The sequence below is a fragment of the Aspergillus wentii genome (genome assembly GCF_001890725.1).
Source record: "Aspergillus wentii DTO 134E9 unplaced genomic scaffold ASPWEscaffold_1, whole genome shotgun sequence".
Taxonomy (NCBI): Eukaryota; Fungi; Ascomycota; class Eurotiomycetes; order Eurotiales; family Aspergillaceae; genus Aspergillus; species Aspergillus wentii.
In genome coordinates this window covers 2,913,596-2,929,388 of record NW_024467832.1, presented here as the reverse complement: position 1 = coordinate 2,929,388, position 15,793 = coordinate 2,913,596, and the positions used below count along the sequence as shown (strand labels likewise).

The 15,793-nt window shown below is 48.7% G+C and overlaps 7 protein-coding genes across 7 annotated transcripts; 3 read left to right on the top strand and 4 right to left on the bottom strand.

The window, feature by feature from the left end:
• The first annotated feature begins 34 nt into the window (after positions 1 to 34).
• mvd1 (diphosphomevalonate decarboxylase MVD1) lies at positions 35 to 1,836 on the top strand. Its single transcript, XM_040834051.1, has 2 exons — positions 35 to 404; positions 480 to 1,836. The coding sequence occupies exons 1-2, from the start codon at positions 334 to 336 to the stop codon at positions 1,621 to 1,623; spliced, it is 1,215 nt and encodes a 404-aa protein (XP_040694820.1). The 5' UTR covers positions 35 to 333; the 3' UTR covers positions 1,624 to 1,836.
• Positions 1,837 to 2,190: 354 nt separating this feature from the next.
• ASPWEDRAFT_34631 (uncharacterized protein) lies at positions 2,191 to 3,711 on the bottom strand. The gene has a single exon (XM_040834050.1). The coding sequence runs from the start codon at positions 3,294 to 3,296 to the stop codon at positions 2,373 to 2,375; it is 924 nt and encodes a 307-aa protein (XP_040694819.1). The 5' UTR covers positions 3,297 to 3,711; the 3' UTR covers positions 2,191 to 2,372.
• On the bottom strand, positions 3,514 to 7,005 carry ASPWEDRAFT_247455 (Elongator subunit IKI3). Its single transcript, XM_040832657.1, has 7 exons — positions 5,633 to 7,005; positions 5,488 to 5,580; positions 4,883 to 5,436; positions 4,680 to 4,833; positions 4,276 to 4,291; positions 3,957 to 4,225; positions 3,514 to 3,904 (listed from the first exon to the last, which is right to left on the bottom strand). Exons 1-7 carry the CDS (start codon positions 6,768 to 6,770, stop codon positions 3,729 to 3,731), a joined length of 2,400 nt encoding a protein of 799 aa, XP_040694818.1. The 5' UTR covers positions 6,771 to 7,005; the 3' UTR covers positions 3,514 to 3,728.
• Positions 7,006 to 7,731, bottom strand: ASPWEDRAFT_247182 (cytochrome c oxidase VIIc family protein). The gene is made up of 3 exons (XM_040832655.1): positions 7,419 to 7,731; positions 7,329 to 7,361; positions 7,006 to 7,266 (listed from the first exon to the last, which is right to left on the bottom strand). Exons 1-3 carry the CDS (start codon positions 7,594 to 7,596, stop codon positions 7,241 to 7,243), a joined length of 237 nt encoding a protein of 78 aa, XP_040694817.1. The 5' UTR covers positions 7,597 to 7,731; the 3' UTR covers positions 7,006 to 7,240.
• A 225-nt stretch (positions 7,732 to 7,956) lies between these two features.
• On the top strand, positions 7,957 to 11,480 carry ASPWEDRAFT_100680 (ATP-dependent RNA helicase MTR4; the record flags this gene model as incomplete). Its single annotated transcript, XM_040827322.1, has 6 exons — positions 7,957 to 8,703; positions 8,764 to 8,854; positions 8,908 to 9,969; positions 10,023 to 10,618; positions 10,674 to 11,239; positions 11,300 to 11,480. The coding sequence occupies 6 exons, from the start codon at positions 7,957 to 7,959 to the stop codon at positions 11,478 to 11,480; spliced, it is 3,243 nt and encodes a 1,080-aa protein (XP_040694816.1).
• A 325-nt stretch (positions 11,481 to 11,805) lies between these two features.
• ASPWEDRAFT_247215 (cut8/STS1 family protein) lies at positions 11,806 to 13,485 on the top strand. The gene is made up of 2 exons (XM_040832656.1): positions 11,806 to 12,122; positions 12,215 to 13,485. The coding sequence occupies exons 1-2, from the start codon at positions 12,047 to 12,049 to the stop codon at positions 13,078 to 13,080; spliced, it is 942 nt and encodes a 313-aa protein (XP_040694815.1). The 5' UTR covers positions 11,806 to 12,046; the 3' UTR covers positions 13,081 to 13,485.
• A 391-nt stretch (positions 13,486 to 13,876) lies between these two features.
• Positions 13,877 to 15,583, bottom strand: ASPWEDRAFT_247174 (DUF3984 domain-containing protein). The gene is made up of 2 exons (XM_040832654.1): positions 15,304 to 15,583; positions 13,877 to 15,242 (listed from the first exon to the last, which is right to left on the bottom strand). The coding sequence occupies exons 1-2, from the start codon at positions 15,307 to 15,309 to the stop codon at positions 14,034 to 14,036; spliced, it is 1,215 nt and encodes a 404-aa protein (XP_040694814.1). The 5' UTR covers positions 15,310 to 15,583; the 3' UTR covers positions 13,877 to 14,033.
• Positions 15,584 to 15,793: the final 210 nt, after the last annotated feature.

The window sequence follows — 15,793 nt, the reverse complement described above, 5'->3', positions numbered from 1 at the left end:
CGTGAAATTCAATGGGTAGAGAATTATTTATTATGGTTGGCGATGAAGATGCATTAGTAAAGGCTGCAAAGAGAACAACAAGAAGGCGGAGAAGAAATTCTGACTGCTTCACCGCCTTTGGGGCCAATAAACCGCACTCGAATACAATACGGCGGCAGGCAGTGATACGTGACATACCGCCCTGTTATCGCCTAGTGGTAATTTTGCGGGGTGATAAAATACTATAAAGCAACTTAATTGCCCAACACAGTAATCTGTCTACCCCTCCGTCTTCCATCTTCAGTTGTTCCTCTCGATCTTCTCCTCAACACACTCTTGCTTCATACAGACACAATGGCAGGTGCATCAGACAAGGCTGTCTTCCGGGCTACCACCACCGCCCCGGTAAACATCGCCGTTATCAAGTAAGTTGGTTGCTATATGCCTATCGAATACCCCTATCCCCTATTGTTTAGACCGATTCTGATTCATGACCATAGGTACTGGGGAAAGAGAGATCCAACTTTGAACTTGCCTACCAATTCGTCCCTGTCGGTGACGCTTTCTCAGCGCTCTCTGCGCACCCTTACCACTGCCTCCTGCTCGGCTGTCTACCCCGCCGCTGATGAGCTTATTCTCAATGGCAAGCCCCAGGACATTCAGTCTTCCAAGCGTACGCTGGCTTGTCTCGCGAGCCTGCGTTCCCACCGCCAGGCTGTTGAGGCTGCAGACCCTTCTCTGCCCAAGCTGTCTACTTTCCCTCTTCGAATTGTCTCTCAGAACAATTTCCCCACAGCCGCTGGTCTCGCCAGTTCCGCTGCTGGTTTCGCGGCCCTGGTCCGTGCCGTTGCTGATCTCTACCAGCTTCCCCAGACTCCTCTGGAGCTTAGTCGCATTGCCCGCCAGGGATCTGGCTCTGCCTGTCGGTCCCTGATGGGTGGATATGTGGCTTGGAGAGCCGGAAGCCTGGCCGATGGAAGCGACAGTCTGGCTGAGGAGGTTGCACCCCAGTCCCACTGGCCTGAGATGCGCGCTGTGGTTCTGGTTGTTAGCGCTGAGAAGAAGGATGTCCCCAGCACAGAGGGTATGCAAACAACCGTTGCTACTTCCAACCTGTTCGCTGCCCGCGTCGCCTCTGTTGTCCCCGAGCGCATGGCTGCCATCGAAACCGCCATCCAGAACCGAGACTTCCCTAGCTTTGCAGAAATTACTATGCGTGACTCGAACGGTTTCCACGCCACCTGCCTGGACTCGTGGCCCCCAATCTTCTACATGAACGACGTCTCTCGGGCCGCCGTCCGTCTTGTGCACGACATCAACACTGCTGCTGGTCGGACTGTGTGTGCTTACACCTTTGACGCTGGCCCGAATGCAGTTATCTACTACCTTGATGAAGATTCTGAACTCGTCGCTGGAACAGTCAAGGCTGTCCTGAAGTCCGATACTGAGGGCTTTGAAGGCCCCTTCAATGAGCGCGTGAAGGACATCACCACCCCGGGCGTTTCCCTTGACAAGATTGACTCGAGAGCCGTGGATGTGCTCAGAGATGGTGTGAACCGGGTTATCTTGACCGGTGTTGGCGAGGGCCCGATCAGCGTGGAGGAGCACCTTGTTAGTGAGACGGGCGAAGTTCTTTCCCAGTAAAAATTTAATTTCACCAAGTACCTAATTTTACGAATTCAATACGTTTTCTCTTCAATTTTAAACCATGTCTTTTCCAAATAAAACATATCTTACCAAGGCCTGCTGCATTGCTGCAGTATATTTACCTATCCCTGGGGGCTCTGCATCAGTATTAAATCACAGCTATCCTAGTTTCTAATGCCGATTATTTTATCATGCCATTTCGCTATCAATGCCAACCCTGGTTGTTCTGTCCTTTGTGTCACAATCTCAAGCACCTCATCGCAAAATCTACGTAAATATTCCGAATATTCACTATTGGACCGCCTTACGCCAGGGGTATCTCTTTGATACAGCGTTAACAGCAAGCTAGTGGTCTCCGATCATTCCTCTATTGAGCTTAGACTCTTGATAGTGCATGAAATGAATGCTCTAGTAGTCAGCAAGTTTGTGGGTCACACTGATGAAATCTACGGAGTAGATTTGAGACCACATCCAGGTCTAACGTCAAGGCTATTGTTGAAGCTTTTCGCAGCAAGGGATGGGATGTATTAAAACAGAGTATGTTTAATAGACCATTTGAATACTTGGGGATGGATTGAACGGCAGAATGGTTGATGAGATGGCTTATGGTAAGCTGACGTGAGGGTAAGTATAAATGGTTACATTTTGAATAGTTGGACTCGCAACTGTCATAACGTCAATCAGTAGAATTTTTGTTTCCTTCTCATGAGTGAAGTGGAAAACTATCTAAGCATAAACGGATCAGCTCAGGCCAGCAGGTCTGACTTCTTCATATCCTTAACCGGTGGTGCTTCGCGTGGTTTTCCTGTCAAAGCAACACTTTCCCAAAACACACCTTGTCCTCCAGTGGGTTTATAATTGTCCTCTGCGGCATCTCCGGTTGCATTTTCACCATCTTGGTCCTCGCGCTGTTTCGCAGCTTCATCTGCAGAAACATCGAATACTTCCTCGCGGTACTCGACGCACAACTTGAGAATATCCTGCAGTGCCTTCTCGATAGCAGCGGCGCGTTCTCGCATGCCCCGCCGCAAGAGTGCATCGACAAGAGACTCAACTTCGGACACCGTTGAGTTGACTCGTTCAATCAATCGCCGGAAACTGTTCACAAGGTACTCTTCTTCATACACAGTACCCTTCTTGCCACGCGCACGCTTACGCTCTTCACGACGGCGTGTCCGCGATGTCTGACGCGAGGATGTGGTCTTGTTTGTGTATCTTGTGAACATACTCTTACCGGCAAGTGTTGAGGCTTCTGTGGGCGCCAGTGATACATTGTCGGGGATATCCACGCCTTCGCCAATTGTGGGATCTCCACCAAAGTAAGCCAGCGGGTCTTCAGCGCGGCGTTCACGAAGCTCCCGAATTCGGGGTACTTGCGCATTCAGTTGGGATCGGAAATCAGCAAGGAGGTTTGTTGTCGAGCCCATTGCATCTGCGAGACCCGTATCAACGATGTCAGAGACTAGGTCCTGTTTTCCGTTCAGTGCAAGGAGTCGTGCAGCATCGGCGAAGCGAGAGCCACGGCAGAGGAGCCGGGCGGCCTCTGGGATGTCGTGCAGATGCTCTGCATGAATGTGAGCAGCAGATACATAGTCGCGGCTTTCCTCTGTGAGCACCATGGCCAAAGCGTTGGCGTGCTCATTAAGCTCGGTTTCCGAAAGAGGGACCATCATAGCACAGTACAAGGACTCGCGCCAAAGATGGGCGAGCTGATAACATTTGTACGCATCCTTGAACAGTGAAAGAGATTCATATGCTAGTTCTCATTAGCATTTGGTAGCTAAAATTTGATAGGGGAAACACACCAATGCCGGCCTCCTTGTGCTTGGAATTATCATAGAGGTAGTCAGCATAAATGTTGGTCATGTCTCGTAGCTGCTCGGGTTGGTATTTGTAAGCCTCGATGGCTTCTTTATACAAGACATGCTTGATTGCGTACGCCCGGAGCTCGTCGAATTCATTCAGCGCATGAAGATATTTAAGTGCCTTGGCCCAGCGACCAAGGTAGTTGTCAATCTCAAAGCACCGGCGGAGCTCGGGGAGTTTCTGCAGCTTGCGCAAGAATGGGAGATATTCCCGAGGATCCTATGTAGTAAACTTTATTAGAATGAAATGTGCGAGAAATCTTTATATGCAATTCTTACCCTCTGAGCTTGCTGTGCAACCAAAAGCGTGAGCTCGAGGTCATGGAGACCCAGTGCATGGTCATACAAGCGATTTGCATCCGACAAAAAGCACATATGCTCGATTGCATCTTGCGCTTGTTCAGAGCTTTTCTCTGTTATTTGGTCAATAATTTGCAAAAACCGCTGCGAGGGTAATAAACCTACCTCTCAAACGAGCAACGAGCTGAAGTCCAGCATCAAGATCTGGTGGTGACTTGCAAACATGTGCAGTGACCAGATTCTGCAGATTGGTATCCAATCGCTTCTCGAGAGTAGCCAAAAACGCATCGCAAATCCGATTGACCTTGCTACCTTTGCTGGGTAGCTTGTTGGTTGAAGCCGGAGCGTTACCTTTCAGCATGGCAGCAGCAACCGCTTCAGGCTTAGACACCTTTAGGGTGTCCTTGTAAAGAGTTTGCGACACATCATCCTCACTGGTTACAATCAGCATCGGGTCTTTCTGAATGACCACGCAATCACTTACCTCAAACGAGAGAGAAAATCGTCAATAAATTCAATTTTCTTCACCTGGTCGACAAACAACTGAATATTTTCCATGAACTGCTCTGGGGCGTAGTCGTGGAGGATATTCATATCCACCATCTGACTACGACAGGCAAGGAACGCAGATCTATAATCCTTTCGATCAATGAAATCTCGAATTCCAGCCAGAACAAGTGCTCTTGGGTAGATGGTCTCAAGGTTTCCTCGGGGCATCTGCAAGGTAACGGCAAACTTCGAAGGCATCACTGTTACCAAGCGTCCTCCACGCTCGATGCTTCTGCAGCGCTCATCTGTTTCGGGGGTATCGCCAGGGACTTCCATATCTATATACAGAACATGATTAGCCAGTCAAATAAACCCGGGTGGGTGGGAGTCAGTGCTTACTCTCTGGGTTGTCCAAGTGAACAAATTTAAGGAGGTGTTGAGAAGTAGTAAACAAGACGTGAGCCGTGGTTACGACGAATGAGGTGCAGTTTTTGGCGAGCAACGTTTTATTGGCATATAGAGCTCCTGTTCTTGTCATAGAGATCAAGACATGCTACAACAGTTAGTAATTGCAAAGTAGATATGGCTCATGAATATATTACCTCGTCTTCGGATATCTGAGCAGCTCGAGCCCAGTAAGTGTCAACTGTGGGGCTTAGAACCCAAGGAGAAACTTCAAGTTCGTCTGGTGACTTCAGGGTGATGCTTGAGTATGAGATAGGCCGTCCGGGTTGGCTAACATGAGAGAACCATAGTGATTCATGACCAAGGGTTGGGAAGAGAGTAAACAGTTGCTCGGAGTCGGTGGCTTCATACGCAATCTTGGACAGACGGCTCTCTAGTGCCGTATGCTCGATTTGCGCGTTGTTCAGTGGGCCAGTCTTGAGAACGTACACTTCATTCTCATTCAAAAAGGCGATTTGCCTAGGTCGACTGTCAGGTGACAAAGGATAGCTCGACTCCAGTATGGGACAGGCAACGGGTTTGCTTTTAAGTGACCACAGAAAGACGGAGAAGTGATCCTTCATCAGGACGGCGATTCGGGACCCCGATTTGCTGAACGCAACATCGATAGCATTCGAGTCCAGCGCCAGTTCGTTGTGCGCCATCGGAGGTGGCACTCCGGACAGCCTCAGAGGGGTCAACTTCAGTGTTTCTCCGGCAGGTTAGAAAGATGCTCGTATTCTGTAGCGCAATCCACACTTACTGCCATCAATGACTGCAACTGCACCAACGTCATCTGGAACTAGGGTTGAGCCGTGGTGAACATCAAAAACAAAGTCCACATCTAGCATCGAGACTATGAATACGTTAGTTCGCATTCGCATTGTTACTTGGGAAGCAGCAATTACCTGAAGCGCCAGCCACAAAACGCAAAGCCTTTTCTTGGTGCCATGTAAAGGAGAATGGGGTCGAATACTCCGGGCTGACCGTCACAGGTACTTCCTGTTTGAGGTAGTAGTGGTAGTTGCCCATTGTCCAGAATTGCACTCTGTCTTTGAATTGGACTGCAAGCACCGTCGAATCGATATTCCAGCTCAGGTGAATATTCGAAGCCCATGATGCTCTCTCTTCGTCTGTAAGACGAAGCGTGAACTCCCCATGGCGCAATCCATTTCGCTCAAAAAATACCACATCGACCCGGTCATCAAGCCGCTGGATACCTGCAATGAGATTGCCATAGGGTCTCCAGCTCAGTGCTCCTTCCAGCCCATCAACAGGCTCACTGACACTATCAATAGTCCCCTCTCTTGAATAGACCCGAATCACTCGGCGGTTACCTGCTTCAATACTATTCACCGCGACGTAAGCACCGTCTCCTCGCCAGGTAATGGTGGTGCTAGCATCATCATTGTTGCTCAGCTTTCCCTCATCAAATTTCTCCGGTACAGTTGGGTCACGAAGAGCTTTGGCTCTCTTTCCTTGGAATTGAGTCTCCCGTTTTCCCCATCCCACGGATACATGCTGAGATGCCTGGAGATCTTGAGGAGTGAATGTAATGTCTGCAACATTCTCAAAATCTCTAGTCATGTAAAGGAATGTATTGGCTCTTGTTGTAATAGCCAAGAGTTCTTCGTCTGGAGACCAAGCAGCAGCTGTGATGCCAACATCAACCGAGCCCAAAATCTCGATCTTGTCCTCGCCGGGAAGAGGTTCTTCACGAACAATGATGATATCACCTCCTTCAAGCACCAGACATGCTGTGAGATTGTCTGCAAAGTAATGCAAAGAAAGGACTCGGTCACAAGCCAAGTCGGGCAAAGGACAAGGTGCATCCCACGATGCGATGCATTCAAATACGTCCGCGCCTACCGGGTCCGAGAAATAGGCATCGTGACGCTTTCTCCGCAGTTCAATAACGGCATTATCCTGGGCAGGTCCGAATGTACAAACGATTGCATCCGAAGTCGTATCCCAAGCAGTGGCTGTTAAAGGGAGGTCGTTCTGAAGTTGCACCTCGGCGAGGCGAACGTTTTTCAGGTTGCGCATCTTGAGAGGGATATTTTACCCCGCCGCCATGAATCGACGAGACTCTGGCTGCAAAAGAGCAAGAAGGAAAACAATTTAGCAACAGCCCAAATAAAAGATAGGCTTCCACCAGGATGATAATTGTCTATGCCTTGTTTCCTTGGGGTAGCGTTGTCTGGGGAATTGCAACCATATCAAACCTCCGACCCCAAGATTTTAATTTTCTTACCGGGAAAAAAAAGTTGGGCGCTCGACCAATGACTTCATCCATAAACTAATATCAAAGTGTATCCACGATCTACAAACGGACTTCGCTCAACCACAACGGCTACTATTTACAAAGAACAATTATAATGTTATCGGGATCAAAACTTAATCAAATTCTCTAGCTTTATACACGATATCCGAATGCTGCGAATTGAGAATACATTTGTCGACTATTTTCCCAGTCCCCAGAGTGCCATGGCGGAAGAAATACAGCGCATGAGGATTTAGCGGGTCTTGTTGGTTTGCCAGACTGGAAGAGAATTATTGTCAGATAATCGAACATGAATAGCCATAGAAAATTCGGGAACATACCAGCAATGGCGAAGGGAGCACCGAAACCGGCAACTACATGGTCTAGGGTCAGCCACACTTCCTCCTACTCTCGATCGGGGGTTCACCGACTCATGAAGGACCAGTATCTGACGGCAAAGAATCTGGTGTGAGGGTTGAAAGGAATGTTGGAGCGAGGGCCCTCGGCGTAGTGGTACGGGCTACCGAGCTGGGCACGAGTGGTGGAGAAGCCACGACGGGCAACGAAGGAGGTGGCCATTCTGGCACGGAGAGCGGCGGCAGCGTTCATCTTGGATCAAATCAGAATCAATTGAGGTCCAATTGACAATCACTTATAAACGAACCTTGAGCAGCGATATGAGCACGGTGGTAATCCGGGGGAGGGAATCGATGGGCAGCACGGAGGGAAGAGCAGAAGGCGTGGATCGAGCAGCTTCAGCGGCTCTCCGGATGCCGTGTCACGTGGTTTGGTTCCGGTCCGAACTGGCAAGTTTCTCCGGCGGCAACCGTATAATGCTCATCTGCCCAATCATACGCCGCCTTCCTCAAAAGGAACATTGAAATTTCTCGGAGAGAAAGAGAAGCGCGCCCAACCATCATTTCGCCCGTTCTTTGCCCCCGTGGCTAATATTTTGGCATTCGGCCGAATATGGACGAGCTATTCGATGTTTTCGATGACCAGCCTCAGGCTGTGAAGCCTTCCGACGCAGCGCCCAAGCGATCGAAGAAAGACAAGAGCAAGAAGCGCCAGGTGAATGGACATGTGAAGGACAATGGCACAGCACCAGAGGTCAAGGAGGATGTTGACATTCCCGATGCGCCTGCTGTAGAGGCTGAGCAGGAGGAAACCGAGGCCCCAGTGACAGACAACAAGGAACAGCAGCCCGAAACGAAGCGGCCGCGACTCGAGGCGGAACCGGAGCCTATAGTCGCAGACGAATTTGAAACGGCACAAGAGCGTGAGATTGCAGGATCTGCAGGTCTTCAGGCGACCAAAGATGAATCTTCTGTCGTCCTTTCGCATCAGGTTCGACACCAGGTTGCCATTCCACCAAACTATCCATATGTGCCAATTTCTCAACACAAACAACCTGAAGACCCAGCAAGGGTGTGGCCTTTCACACTTGATCCGTTCCAGCAAGTCGCAGTTTCGTCAATCCAGAGAGAGGAGAGTGTGCTTGTTTCAGCCCATACCAGTGCCGGAAAAACAGTGGTCGCAGAGTATGCTATCGCTCAAAGTTTGAAGAACAACCAAAGGGTTATCTATACCAGTCCCATCAAAGCGCTGAGCAATCAGAAATACCGAGAATTTGCTGCGGACTTTGGAGATGTTGGTCTGATGACAGGAGATGTCACAATCAACCCAACAGCTACATGCCTGGTCATGACTACAGAGGTGAGTGTTCCTTTCTGGGATTGTCGGGAATATTTCCAACTGACTGTTTTGCTCTTCAAGATTCTCCGATCTATGTTGTACCGTGGCTCTGAAATTATGCGTGAAGTCGCATGGGTGGTCTTTGACGAAATTCATTACATGCGAGATGCCAGTAAGTTCCGCGCAGCTATTACTGGTACCCAGTTTTACTAACAACGGATCCAGCTCGTGGTGTTGTTTGGGAAGAGACTATTATTCTTCTGCCAGATAAGGTTCGCTATGTTTTCTTGTCTGCGACAATCCCGAACGCCATGCAATTCGCCGAGTGGGTTACAAAAATGCACAACCAGCCGTGTCACGTCGTCTACACAGATTTCAGACCGACGCCCCTCCAGCACTATTTCTTTCCTGCAGGCGCTGAAGGCATACATCTCATTGTTGACGAGAAGGGCGTTTTCCGCGAGGAGAACTTCCAGAAGGCAATGGGCTCCATTGCAGACAAGAAGGGCGATGATCCAGCAGATGCTCTGGCCAAGCGGAAAGGAAAGGGCAAAGATAAGAAGCTTAACAAGGGTGGTAAGGAAGGGCCAGCTGATATCTACAAGATCGTTCGGATGGTGATGATCAAAAACCTGAACCCCGTCATTGTCTTCAGTTTCAGCAAACGCGAATGCGAATCGTGTGCTCTGAATATGAGTTCGTTGGCGTTTAACGACGATTCGGAGAAGGAGATGGTTTCCAAGGTCTTTGACAGTGCGATTGAAATGCTGTCTGAAGAGGATCGGAACCTGCCACAGATTCAAAACATTCTTCCCCTTCTCCGGAGAGGTATTGGTGTCCATCACTCTGGTCTCCTCCCTATTCTCAAAGAAACTATTGAGATTCTTTTCCAAGAAGGTCTTATCAAAGTTCTATTCGCCACGGAGACGTTCTCCATCGGTCTCAACATGCCTGCAAAGACCGTGGTGTTTACTAGTGTTCGGAAGTTCGACGGGTTCAGTCAACGCTGGGTGACACCATCAGAATTCGTTCAGATGTCTGGTCGTGCTGGCCGAAGAGGTCTCGATGACCGAGGTATTGTCATCATGATGGTTGGGGAAGAGATGGACCCTGCTGTGGCAAAGGAGATTGTTCGTGGTGAACAAGATCGACTTAATTCGGCTTTCCACCTAGGCTACAATATGATTCTGAATCTTATGCGCGTTGAAGGCATTTCGCCCGAATTCATGCTAGAGAGATGCTTCTACCAGTTCCAGAACACTGCGGGTGTGGCTGGCCTTGAAAAGGGTAAGTGTGTTTTCGGGTCGATGATGTGCGTCATGCATACTAACCTGAGACAGAGCTTCATGAATTGGAAGACAAGAGAGCCAACATGAGCATCGCCGACGAAGGAACCATTCGAGAATACTATGACTTTAGAAAGCAGCTTGATGGTTTCACAGACGACGTCCAAGCAGTCATAAGCCACCCAGACCACTGTCTATCATTTTTCCAGCCCGGACGTTTGGTGCACATCAAGCATAAAGACCAAGACTTTGGCTGGGGAATTCTCGTCAACTTCAAGCAACGCAAACCTTCGAAGAACCCAGCGGAAGAGTTGACTGCTCATCAAAAGTTCATTGCGGATGTTTTACTCAAGGTTGCCGACGGAGCATCCATAGGCACCAAGACGTTTGAGGATCTTCCGGCGGGTGTCAGACCGCCCAAGGAGAATGAAAACTCTCGCATGGAGGTTGTGCCAATCACGCTCAGCTGTCTTCGAGCCATCGGTCATATCCGCCTTTTCCTGCCGAAAGATCTGCATTCGCAAGACGCGAAAAACGGAATGAGGAAAAACCTGGATGAGGTACACAGACGCTTCCCCGATGGGGTTCCTGTGCTTGACCCAATTGAAAACATGAATATCGAAGGCGAGAATTTCAAGAAGCTACTAAGAGTAAGTGATTTTCTGTCTTATCAGGGAAATTCATTCCATGCTAATTACAAATTAGAAAATCGAAGTTATTGAGTCCCGTCTTTTGTCCAATCCTTTGCACAATTCGCCGCGGTTGTCGGAACTGTACGAGCAGTATGCAGAGAAGGTGGAATTGGGCACCAAGATCAAAGCTACGAAGAAGAAGATCACGGATGCCATGTCAATTATGCAACTTGATGAGCTCAAGTGTCGCAAGAGAGTGCTGCGTCGATTTGGATTTATTAACGAAGCAGAAGTCGTGCAACTGAAGGCACGAGTTGCCTGTGAAATCAGTACTGGTGATGAGTTGATGCTTAGCGAGCTTCTTTTCAACGGATTCTTCAATAAGCTCACACCTGAGCAAGTCGCATCAGTAATAAGCGTCTTCGTCTTTGAGGAGAAGTCGAAAGAAACTCCTGCCTTGACAAGAGACGAGCTTGCCAAACCACTCAAGGACATTCAAGCGCAGGCTCGAATTGTCGCCAAGGTCTCTCAGGAGTCCAAGCTGGCTGTGAATGAAGAGGAATATGTGCAGAGTTTCCACTGGGAGCTGATGGAGGTTATCTACGAATGGGCAAACGGCAAATCCTTTGCTGATATTTGGTACGTTGTTTTTTACTCTATTGTGCCTACCCTGTCGCTGAAGCTAACGTGTTACTGCAGCAAAATGACCGATGTCTACGAAGGCAGCTTGATTCGCGTCTTCCGCCGATTGGAGGAGTGTCTGCGACAGATGGCGCAGGCCGCCAAGGTGATGGGCAGCGAAGAATTGGAGGGTAAATTCGAGACGGCCTTGACCAAGGTACGCAGGGACATCGTTGCCGCCCAGTCGTTGTACCTGTAAAAATCTCTTTTCCATTTCTTTTTTTTTTCTACCCATCATTATCCACATGTAGTAAGACAATCTGTGTTGTGTGGTTCTTTTCATTGGTGTCGCATGTCCCCTGGCGTTTGGGTATAAAAAGGTCTCATTGTTGGTTGTGCTGTTGTTTTGCCACTCCTGGTTGGGAACGAGTATTCTTTTTCCTTCCCCCTACCATCATTGTGATAGCTCCGATGTAAAAAGAAAAAAAAACAGCAAAGAAATGAAAATATAATCTAGACGATCAATACATCCATAGCTTATTTCTTGTAAACGGGTGCCGTGAAAACCACCCAACCTGCACTGAAGGACTGCGTTGCCTCCCGCAACCCGCCTTTGCCTGCCGTCCACCGCTTCTCTCTGACTTTCTTCTCTTCTCCCCACCACTGCAACTCTCTTTCTCTCCTTTATCCTCCATCCTGTCCTTCCCTTGCTTCCTTTCCTTCCGCCTTCTCGTGTACATTTTATCCTTCTTCACGAATCCCCGACCTTGAATTCACTCATCCATCTCTCCTATTTCTCTGCTGTCCAGCTGTTTGTGGGCCATCATGAACAGTCTGGTGGCTACACCACCTGTGCCTCCACACTTTTACGAACATCCTCGTCTCTCTCCCTCTCGTTCAAGTAAGGATCTTCCTCTTGGGTTGCCGTTGGTCGTCCTTCGACTGGACGTAGATGCTTGTGATAGAATGATAACTAACTGAGAAATTCTTTAGTGTCTACCCCAACCCACCATTACTCCAGCCGCAAACGGAAGGCCGATGATGATGGCAACGATCATGACGGACGGATGTCTGCTTCTCCTACCAACTCTCCCGCCCTCACACCTCGAGCTCTTCCCGCTGGCCGGATCTACAAACGTGCCCGACCGAATGTCTTTGGCAGACCTCTCGCTCTCCCCCGTTTACTCGAAACCCTCGACACAGATGCCCTGCGAGGGGTTCTACGATCCATGTGCGAGCGTCACCCCGATCTAGTCGACGAAGTGGTGCATACATCTCCTCGACCGAGCGTCGGCTCTGCACTTCAAGTTCTACGAAATTACCAGTCTACTTTGCAGTCCTCCTTCCCCCTGGGTGGCAGCCCTGGATCCGACTACGCATACAACCGAGTACGGCAGCCTCTTAGCGACCTCCTAGATGCTTTGAGTGACTTCACGCCACATTTCTTGCCTCCCCATGAGTCGCAGGCTTCCGTTTCCCTGAGCTACTTGGATGGTGCTACCGATATTATTCACAACCTGCCTCGATGGAGTACGCCACACAACAATATAGAACGAGAATCTGCCTACGATGAAATATGCAAGGCTTGGATCCTGGTGATCAGAGAAGCAGGCAAACGCGGAGGTGGCATTCAGCTACAATACGGCGGCTGGGATCAGAAACTGGCGAAACACAACCAGAACTCTGGAGGCAAGATGCAGGCGGCCGTGAACGAACTCGGGTCCAGTCTGGGCTGGATGCATGGACCGGATACCCAAAACTATGGAAACCCCGTTGGGAATGAATTTGGATCTATCCGAGAGCAGCTTCTGTCTGGAACGTATGGACTCGGCACTCCAGTCAAGGTCGGGCCTTGGTGAAACTGCCCACTTATTCATACCCGACGACATGTCACATTTATTTCCCACAATCACCATCACCCACCACCACTATCACCACTGCCCGGGCAATTAAATTGCTCCGCATCCCATTCCAAAAAAAGCTATGGTCCGAATCCTCGACCGCGCACATCCACGTATGATACGATCATGATACCTACTGCATGAAACTAGAGAGTTGAGGGTCAGATTGGCGTTTACAGTGTGCAAAGGAGAATACTTTATTTTTTATCTTCTTTCTTTTCTATTTGTTGTCATATTTCTGGAAACCAAAGCAATCGTTTCGATCCTTTCCTAGATTCCCATTGTTTTTTTAAGGGCATTGTTTTTTACCGTCTTCCTGCTCTTTCAGATTGCACCATATTATTTGTTTTCGAAACGGTCAAGAATAGACCCGTCCTTCTTTATTCTCCTTTGCTTTTCTTTATCTTCCTATGCTTTAATATTTCCCCTTTCGACTGCAACTAGCACTTGGAAGCTCCCGTGAATCTTGCGCTAGCTGACTCCAACGATGTTTTTTTGCACCATCTACCTGTCTTGAATACCCTTCCGATTTTCTTTCTGTTTTACGGCCGGCAATTTCCATTTTGTTCTCGGGGGATCCGTCTATATACTGCAACATTCACAGGCCAGGTTATGTGTCAAGTAAAAAGAAAACAAGAAAAAAAGAAAGAAACCCCAACATTTGTCTTATGATATGTGGAGGCTAAGTTACTGATTAGATAGCTCAGAATCCAAATAGGATCTTGTTACAAGTAGCGATATTTATCATTGACGGTTTATATATTTGTTTCGCTATTTAAGAGATGAGACTGACTACTAGCCGAGCCAGGTATTCAATTATAAGGTCATATACACGTGATATCGATGTCAAACCGATCGAACAATGATCGAACAAGAAAAGAATCAACTAAAGTCAGCTGGAAGTCCGAAGCTCATAATAACAATGCCCTTTTCGCAACTCGAAACAGCCATCCTGCATCTTCCCAGCCGCCCTGCTCCCCGGGTCTCTCTATCGCTGTTGAAACATCCTCAAATTTTGTGCAAGTGCTGTCGTTATCCTCGATGGTCCCGACTGAAGAGCCATCATCCTTGTCCTCATCTTCGGAAGCAGAGTGGCTGTCTTCTGCCACCCGGTCCTCATAACTGGGTTGGTTTTGAAAACGGACAGTTGGGGGTATTGAGGGCGGTCCCTCATCAGTCCCAAATAGAGTCCATTCCACTACACGGTCAATCCAACTACCCAGCCCAAAGCCCCTCTCCCGAGTCAGTTTTTGTAACTCCAATTCATCGATCTCATCCTCTGAGTCCGAGTACTCGGATGAGAAAGACGCTGACTCGTCACCTTGGATAGAGGCCATCTCAGCACGGATTCGCTCGTCTACAAAATCTGGGACGAAGGCTCGGACATCCCCCGCGGGACTGGGAATGTTGGAATTTGCGTGGCGGAACCCATTATTGACATCAATGCCGGTCATGGTTAGGCCGAGATCAGGTCGACTGCCTCTCCTGCTAGTCGCGAGGGATCGTGACCCCCGTCTGGAATGGGGAGTATTGGCAGCGGGTGTTGACATCCCTGATCGAGATCGCCTACTACCCTTCCTACCGCCAGTGTCATAGTATGTCTCCGAGACGAGACTAGTGGAGCTCTCCCGTTTCGCTAGCCAGCTCTGGCCCTTTTCCTCGCGAGTCGACGACGCAAGCGCAATACCAGCACGAAGCATCCACTCCGAGTCGGAACGTCGATGGGCCGAATCAGACCATTGTGGTTGTGGTGCAACGGATCGCTTCTTCTTTCCACTGTGATGAATCGGCTGGGCTACATCCTGACTTTGCAAATTCGTGTCACTCAGATGTGTACGACTGGAGCTCTTGCTGCGAATATGTCGGGATTCGCTGCGGGAATGTGAAAGGACGCCTGGAGTTCCTGGAACTGAGTAGCTAGAAAGATATGAAGTTCTGTGTTGATTGCTGTATGCGCCTGGTGAATTATCACCGGAGCTCTCGTTGACCCGCGGTGAAAAGTAGTCCCCGGGTTCTACATCGTCGTCGATGGGGAATCGAGGCGTAAGGGGAGTGAGCGAAACATGGTTCAATGTAGGATAAGAGCGGCGAGACCGAAAGCCGCCATGAGAAGAACTGGACTATATTCAGTTAGCAAAGATATAAACACTGCAGTCTCTGATAAATCAATAGGAAGCTTACATTCATTGTGAAGAGTGTGATGAAAGTGAAAGATGGACGACCGATTGAAGATGAAGGAAAGAGGTCGGATCGAGCTTCTCCACCTGAGAAAGTAGGGATGCTTTTCAGTGTTTTGGCATGTGAAAAGCGGGCAAACGCCGATCACTAATTTATTTTTTCCTGCTTCAATGCTTGTCAAAGGATTTACTGAAGGTCAGTTCTCAAGGTATATATATTTTGTCTATTTGATATTGTCGCATCTACATTGGCAGAGATTATGTGGAGTTGGTGTCTTTTATTGCGGGGAATTCGGGGTTCGCATTGGAGACCGACAATATATAATCATCATGATGGCACTTATACTATTATCTTTCTCCAACTTCATATATCAATCTTCCTAGACTAAATTAATGTTCATTTAACCCGTATATATATCTAATTATCTGCAAGTCTACATATCTAATGCAAGAAGCGATGTGATATAAAATCGATGCATAAAAGATTAAAGAAA

What these genes read in the sequence shown, in the direction of transcription:
- mvd1 (XM_040834051.1), top strand. Translation starts at nt 334, where the DNA reads ATGGCAGGTGCATCAGACAAGGCTGTCTTCCGGGCTACCACCACCGCC. An exon ending in GTAAACATCGCCGTTATCAA is followed by an intron (nt 405 to 479) that starts GTAAGTTGGTTG and finishes TCATGACCATAG; the next exon opens with GTACTGGGGAAAGAGAGATC.
- ASPWEDRAFT_34631 (XM_040834050.1), bottom strand. Translation starts at nt 3,296, where the DNA reads ATGGTCCCTCTTTCGGAAACCGAGCTTAATGAGCACGCCAACGCTTTG.
- ASPWEDRAFT_247455 (XM_040832657.1), bottom strand. Translation starts at nt 6,770, where the DNA reads ATGCGCAACCTGAAAAACGTTCGCCTCGCCGAGGTGCAACTTCAGAAC. An exon ending in AGTTGCAGTCATTGATGGCA is followed by an intron (nt 5,437 to 5,487) that starts GTAAGTGTGGAT and finishes AACCTGCCGGAG; the next exon opens with AAACACTGAAGTTGACCCCT. An exon ending in CTCAGATATCCGAAGACGAG is followed by an intron (nt 4,834 to 4,882) that starts GTAATATATTCA and finishes TAACTGTTGTAG; the next exon opens with CATGTCTTGATCTCTATGAC.
- ASPWEDRAFT_247182 (XM_040832655.1), bottom strand. Translation starts at nt 7,596, where the DNA reads ATGAACGCTGCCGCCGCTCTCCGTGCCAGAATGGCCACCTCCTTCGTT. An exon ending in CAGATACTGGTCCTTCATGA is followed by an intron (nt 7,362 to 7,418) that starts GTCGGTGAACCC and finishes TAGACCATGTAG; the next exon opens with TTGCCGGTTTCGGTGCTCCC. An exon ending in TGCTCCCTTCGCCATTGCTG is followed by an intron (nt 7,267 to 7,328) that starts GTATGTTCCCGA and finishes ATTCTCTTCCAG; the next exon opens with TCTGGCAAACCAACAAGACC.
- ASPWEDRAFT_247215 (XM_040832656.1), top strand. Translation starts at nt 12,047, where the DNA reads ATGAACAGTCTGGTGGCTACACCACCTGTGCCTCCACACTTTTACGAA. An exon ending in TCTCTCTCCCTCTCGTTCAA is followed by an intron (nt 12,123 to 12,214) that starts GTAAGGATCTTC and finishes GAAATTCTTTAG; the next exon opens with TGTCTACCCCAACCCACCAT.